This window comes from Heliangelus exortis, chromosome 13, assembly GCF_036169615.1.
Source record: "Heliangelus exortis chromosome 13, bHelExo1.hap1, whole genome shotgun sequence".
Classification (NCBI taxonomy): Eukaryota; Metazoa; Chordata; class Aves; order Apodiformes; family Trochilidae; genus Heliangelus; species Heliangelus exortis.
In genome coordinates, this window is record NC_092434.1 from 5,131,949 (window position 1) to 5,139,352 (window position 7,404).

The 7,404-nt window shown below is 44.9% G+C and overlaps 1 protein-coding gene across 1 annotated transcript in view; it reads right to left on the minus strand.

The window, feature by feature from the left end:
* The window catches only part of VAT1L (vesicle amine transport 1 like), a 47,759-nt gene extending 40,890 nt beyond the window's left edge, over positions 1–6,869 (minus strand). Inside the window, exons 1-2 of the mRNA XM_071756662.1 lie at positions 6,466–6,869; positions 1,058–1,187 (exon numbers count right to left, since the gene is read on the minus strand). Of these exons, the coding sequence (XP_071612763.1) occupies positions 1,058–1,187; positions 6,466–6,695 (360 nt within the window). The 5' untranslated portion in view covers positions 6,696–6,869. The remainder of the gene's footprint in view (positions 1–1,057; positions 1,188–6,465) is intronic.
* Positions 6,870–7,404: the final 535 nt, after the last annotated feature.

Genomic DNA, 7,404 nt, shown 5'->3' on the forward strand with positions numbered 1-7,404 from the left:
AGAAGCATTAAAATCTAAAATCTGCAAGGATTAATTTGTGAGGATGTTATTATGTCCCATGTCCTTGCAAACAAAAAAATGGTTACCAAAAAGAATGTTGAGACCCTGCTGGAAACTAAATTCACCATTGTCTCCACTCAGCTGAAAAATTTTACAGCTCTTCTAGAATAGTGAAAATGTCACCTTTAAATAAAAATATTTTAGGTAATCTCCTTCTCAAGATCAAGATTCAATACTAATTCAGAAAATTCACTTACTTGATGACATGACTGACTCAACAAATAGCTAAGATAAGACTGACACGCATTAACTCAGTTTTCATTTCAAAATTTTTTTATCTATCTAGGAAATAAGTGCAAGATTGAGTGGAATATAGAAGTCTAACATCTGTAATGGAATAGGAGGTAGGACATAATTTTTACATGTAATAAGAGATATTAAAGAGTACATAATGACAAACAATTACAAAACTTTATTATATATTTTAACTATTTGTCACCTTTTACTATAGTGTTAGAAGAAATAGATCGTTTTTCTGAGTGATCAGAATAAGTCACACAGACAGAACCAGGGCCCCAGTTTTATATGGATCTCATGGATGCACAGGGTGTAAGAAGTAATGATTGATGCAGATGGGGGTCTCATGAATTCAGGATTGAAAGCTAGAACCAGAATCAGCAGTGCTTGGGCTTTGAGGAACAGAGCAATGAAAGGAAAAATGGCCAAAAAAAGAATCTTAACAAGTTAACTCAATTTAATTTACTTTTTAAAAGCAAATCAGTCAGGCTTTCAAGTTCCTATCTAGCCATCATGACATGAACATGCACAAGTGACTTTTCAGGAAGGATTTCAAGGAGATGACAGTGCTGACTTTGGAAACTAATTCAAGAGGACATTCTCATGCTTGGGAAGCAGGAAGGAAAAATTGCCCTTTCAAATCTCAACAGGGCAGAGAAGTTTGCTATCACTGGCAGACCAAAAGGGATTAGGGACAAGATACTCTGAACTGGAAATTATTTACTCTTGCTCTGAAAAAAAAAATAAATAAAAATATTACCTCAAATCCTTTCACGCTGTCTCCAAGAGCTTCTACAATACCAGAGCATTCAAACCCAGGAACAAGAGGTGTCTTAGGAGGGTTGTCAATATTTCCCTGTCGCACCATCAAATCAATGAAGTTCAGACCACTGTAAAATAGAAGGGGGGTAGGAGGAAGACTATTACCATAGACCAAAGCAGAGGAAAAATACAGGTCTTCTCCTGTAGTCTCAGGTCTGCAAAAATCTTGAAGCATCTTGGCGTTGTCTTTTATATGCTATTCAATTTTATGAAAACTTTGGTTTCCTAGGCAGTCACACACAAAAAAACCAACTTGCAACCCAAAGAGGTAGCTTTTATCTATTGTGTCCATATATTGACTAGTGGCACAAATGCCATACATAGTTAAAACTTCTAAAACTCCTAACTAGCTAAAATGTGCTTCAGCATTAATCCATTGACCCAAACACAGTTCTTTATTTACTGTCAGCCAAAACTGCTGCATATTAACTCCCCCAGCCCCATGAAGCTACACACAGCCAGTCCCACTTATGTAGATGATACCAGCAACTGCTTGGATACATAAAATTGCTGATACATACAAGACTATAGAAGATGGAGTATTAGTCAGATACTAATCAAGACACAAACAGATTGAGCAGACCCAACAAACAAAAAAGACAGCAGACAGCACTAAGCAGGAACACAAGACAGCATTTCTGAGATGTAGGTCACTGGGGAAGGTGGGGCTGGAAATTCTTCCAAATATAAGTATTTGTAATTATGGTTGAGGATTTAAGAGCATTTTGAACCCACACTTTCAGCTCTGTCAAAGAAAGATTATAGCTATTTCTTGAAAAAGACAACTTTGACAATCCAGCGTGACAAACTCAGGAGAAAAACTAAAACACCAGTCAACCAAACCGCTAAAATCCTCATACACAAAGCTCATAACAGCAACCATAGGGAAGGTAAAGAAGGGTTTGGAACAATTACACTGGGAACTTTGAAATTATTCTGGAAAGACCACTACTTATCCGGTGGCTAAGACTGCCTCCCATATCACCACTGTGATGTTGATAATGAACAACAAATTCCAAGTAACAGAACACCTGCAAGGGTGTTGTTATTTTGTTGTATATAATGTTGTTATCAAAAGGAAGAAACAAACTACCATGAAACCAAAACCCCTGCAACATTCATGGTGACAACCATTGCCTGTGTACATTAACTACAGTGATGATCTTTTGAATGTATCTTTCTACACTGTAAGCATTTTACAAAAAGATAACTTTTTCTACATTCTGTCAAGAGCAGCCTGAGGCAGAACTGTGATGCAAAAATTTGTGTATGAACACACACTGTGACATCACAAGTAGGCAACAGATGGATATGATGGATATGATTTGATAATGACATATGATTACAAACACATTACTGCAGCTCATTCTAGAAACATTTTTACAAAATAACTTGTCAAGACAGTTTAGGAAAGGACACATTTTTCTGCATCTAACCACATAATAGTAGTAATATAGCAATAGTAGCAATTCTGTTCTGCTCTAGCACCATTTCTCTTTCATCTATCCTCAACTGAAGGCAGAAATACTAAATAAAATAGTTAATATCTATTAGAACCAACTTACAAGAGTTAATACTAGAACAGGGGTGATAAGGAGAGAAAAAACCATTGCATAAGGTACGCAATACCCAAGTCACATGTTTTTATCATCATAGCTGGAACATACAGTGTTGATAAGCATTTATAATCATTTTCAGTCACTTTCGGAGTTTCTTCTTTCACTTCATCTTTAATCTCCTATAGGTCTATGTGTTTTCACATTGCTGTTACTCTCCTACATGCATTTGTTTTCATTCTTCTCCCCTTTCAGATAAGGACAATCCAACTTGGCACTCCTTGCTCTGTCCCATGCACTCAAGGCTGCCCAATACCTTCCACTGCAAAATATCAAATCATGCAGACAATCCTTCCCATGCATCCTTTGGTCTGAAGATGTTCTACTTTTTATCTTTCTTTGTTCACTCTAAGACTCCACCGAAATTAACTTCTGAGGGAAATTAAATACAACAGAGCAGATATGAGGCCCAGAGAGTTTTACGTTCTTAAAATCCTTCCTCTTACCCCTGGCCAGTAAATTTCCTGACAATGTTCAAAAAATGAAAAGGTTTCAAATTGTTGTATCTTGTGGTTTTACCCAGAAACACCCAGTGTATGAACAAGGATGCCTTTAAGGACAAAACTGATACACTCTCAGCTACTTGCTATACTTCAGATTTCTTTTATTTGTTACCAGTTTTTTTTTTAAAGTACTGGTATCTGACAGTCACAGTGTCACTTCTGCCTCATTCCTCATGATGCACATGTATAGTGTCACAGGGAAGAAATGCTTATAAGGAAAAAAAAACCCCAAACCAAAACTAAAGGCAGATAATTACAGGACAGCTTTTCTTATTCACACATCCTATCTGAAACCCTGATTTGGTTTGCTCTACCTAATAATCTTTTAAGCAATATGCAGGCTGCAATTTACAATACAAACAAACACAGCAATTTCAACTGCTTGGTTGTTATCAATCAAAAATTATTTCAGGAAATGTGGAGAAGCTGTGACTCAGCTCGGACATCGATGGCTGCTCCATTTCTTAGTCACTGAATGAGGCGAACACATGACTCATCTCAGCTGACACATTTTCAATTGGATCATTGATATTCCAGACCTTCAACAGAATTATTCAGCTGGCTTCATGATAATAGCAACATGTCCTCCACCTCCTCCACTTAGAGTACCACACTACAAAATGTATACATATGATTTAACTGGTGTATACATATGATTCGAATGGTACCATCCCACAGTGAATGCAAAGACCACATAGAACTTGCACTTTTCACTGATACATTATATTCCTCAGGTAGGAACGCATTCCTCTTGAAATAAAGATTATTTTTCTCCACAAGTTGATGGAGCAAAATGATCATGTAAAATGAGGGCTAACTGAATTTCAACTGAAATTATTATTTGTTATCACTATGCCTTACTACAGCAGTCCATGCATTAACACATGCACACTGATGTTTTTCTCACTCTGTCTCCCAGGCTAGCCCACAAGTCCATCATCACCCTGATCAATCTTCTGTATTTACAGACTCAAGTCAAGAAGATCAGTAAATTGATTTTGCCGTGTTTGGAAGCACACTTTGGTGACCTGGTCACATTTCATCCCTAGGGCCATTCCCAGCCAGGAATGACAAGCAGACACTATTCAGCCTGCAGGCTGCTCTGCCATGGAAGGAAGCTTCCAAAACACGCGTGGTGTTGTGTGGCCGGGCAGTAACTATGAAGCAGCTGAGCGAGTGTGCTGCTGTCAAAGAGCAGGTGAGGGACTTGCACAGCTCACTGGTGAAAATGCCACCCTGGAAAGCAGCTGTAGTTGTAGCAGAGCTGGATCCTTCTATTTTACAGCCAAGTGTTTTTTTGCAGGTAACTTGCTCTTTTTGATACACATGTATCTACTGCTTTGATGAAAGCGGAACTCATACAGGCACTGGAGAGTGCTGCAAACCCTACAGGCAATTAAAGTCCTATGTCCATGTGCTCAGAACATTTTTAGTTTTGCATGCTAACTTCTGTTAACTCAATGGCTGCAAAAAAACCCACAAACACTCAGGAAACAATACAGCCCATATTCAAATGGAATTACATCCCTTCTCGGTAGCAAAATGAGCTACCCAGCAGCTGTTATGCTACCAGCATTTCTTATGTTCACCTAGCATGGAATTTATTCTATTTCCCATTATGACTATTAGAAAAATAAAAAGCCAACGTGAGTGCAAAATCTCCCAGCCCTTGATTTATTAGCCCTCACTCCAACTGATGAATATCACAGAATGGCTTAGGTTAAAAGGGACCTTAGAGATCATCTAACTTCAACATCCCTGCCATGGGAAGGGACACTTCTTAACTACAGGAGGTTGTGCAAAGCCTCATCCATCCTGGCCTTGAACACTTCCAGGGAGGGGGCACCCACAACTTCTTTGGGCAATCTGTTCCCGAGTCTCACCACCCTTGTACTGAAGAATTTCCTAAGATCCAGCCTAAACTTTTTTGTCTTAAGTTTAAAACCATTTAAATTTATCAGGATTTTTCACAGGCAACATTTTAGGATATGAAGGGAAATACATAGGCCACAAACCTTATGAACCCTGTAAGTACAGGAAGGAAAATCAGTGTTTGAACAGGCCAAGACATTCAGCTACAGCAGCCTATCGGGATGTTCAAGGATCTGAATGATGTATCCAGTGAATGTGCCTCAAAACAAACTCATTGCTCTATACCAGTACTGTTTTTAATGCAAGTTACTTCTAAAACAAACAACTTGGCCTTCACCTTGGAATTTATCTCCCAGAAGCAGCATGTTTTCACATAGCACAAGAGGACAACAACAGATAAATCCCTGCCTAAGCAAAATTAATTTGGTCTTCAGTACACACCAAGTTGTGTAATACAATCCTACTGTTGCTCCTGTCACCTAAAAAAATAATCCTATTCTCATGAAGGAACATGTGCAATGAGAATCAGCTATCTAGGAAGAACAGTCTGCTCTAGTTGTCTGGGGGAAAAAAAAATTAGCCTTCAAGGAAAGCTCGTTTTCAGGATGCTACCAGATTGCTAGCCACTTGTCAACCAGGCACAGCAATTCAATACTGCTAAGTTACCTCCAGCCCCAGCTACACTGTCACACCAGCTCTGAGGAAAAACCGATGACTGAACAAAGTAATTCCCAGGAAGAAAATATCAGCTAGGATCAGCCAGAAAAGGGACAGGTGCTGAGCAACACACACATATGCTGGAACATAGCTGGCCAGTTTTTTTTTCCTCCATTTCTCCCTGCTGCTAGCATGAAAAAATCAATGACAGGTTTTAGTGTTTGTTTTTTTGGGTTTTTTTTTTCCTTCATAGCAGCTGCTGACAGCACACAAACCCCCGGCTTTACTCCACGCCCGCGGTGTACCCAGCCAGGTAGCTCAGCCCTGGCCGGGGGGGCTCCCAGGAGCTCCCCCGGGCATCTGCGCCGCGGGGCTGGAGGCTGCAGAGGCGGCTCGGAGCGGGGCTCCCCGCCGAGGGGGAAGCCACAAGTGAGGGAAGTTGGTGCAAGAGCCTCTCTGCGGGCTGACACTCGCACCCGGGCACCCCGGCAGCCCCCTCCAGCCAGGCAAGCCCCGCTGCGGGGCAGGGCCGGCAGCGCAAAGAGCGGGGGATGGCGAGACGCGGGGTCTGCGCGGGGGAGCCCCCGGCCCGCGCCCGCCCGCCCACCCGAGGGGACCCGCACCCTGCCGGCCCCCCGAGGGGCTGCGTCCCCTCTACCGCCCCGGAGGGAAGGAGAGTGCGAGAAGCGATACTGGACCAGGCTTTGACGCGGATCTTCAGCTCCCCTTCCTGCGGCTCCGGCATGACTTTCTTGGACACACGGAGCTTGTTGAGCCCTCCGAAGGCGGACAGCACCACGGCTCTCATCTCCTTCGTGTCCCCGGACCGCAGGCTACCGGCGGCGCTGCCCTCGGCGGCATCCTTGCCGCCCTCCTTCTCGATCATCTGCTCCGTCTCCTCCGCTCGCTGCGCTCCCTCCTTGGCCATGGCGGGGCTGCGGCGGCAGCGCGGCTCCCGCCTGCTGCTCCTGTGCCAGGCGCGGTGCCGCCGTCTGGAATGGCCGCGGGCACGGCGCGGCGCGGAGCGGCACGGCCCGGTCCGGCCCCCCCCCCCACCTCCCGCCGCAATGCACCGATTAGCGGCGCAGCTCCATCCGCCGCGGAGAGAGGCGTCCCCGCCGCGCTCGGACGCCAGGGACGGAGGAAGGGGCCGCCGGCGTCGTGAGGGGAGCGCCCGGGGCCGCCGCCGTACCGAATCCCGAATATCGCACGTGGCGGCCGGGCGGGGCAGCCCTTCCCCTGAGGCGGCCTCGGGGGAGCCCGGCGTTCGCTCCTCTGTGAGGGGCAGCCGGGGCAGGGGGCGGCCCGCCCACCCCCCGGAGCCAGAGGGGATCCTCTGCTCACGGGCTGGGAAGCGAGCGCCTGCACCGCAGGTTGGAGCCCGCAGCCGTGGCCCCGCTCTCGCCCTCTGGCCCTCCGAGCAGGGTCCTGGAAGTGCCTCCACACACTTACGAGGCAATGACGAAAGATCTGCCCCCTCCCAGCCCCCCGATGCTTTCATCTTTGGGCCTGGGCACAGCCCGAAGCCTCCCAGTGGGTGGCAAGTTGGGGCCAAGCAGATGCTGTCTGATGAAACTCGCCTCATGTCCTCTATGCCCCACACCTTGTGGCATCACGGCTTTAACCTCCACTTAAGG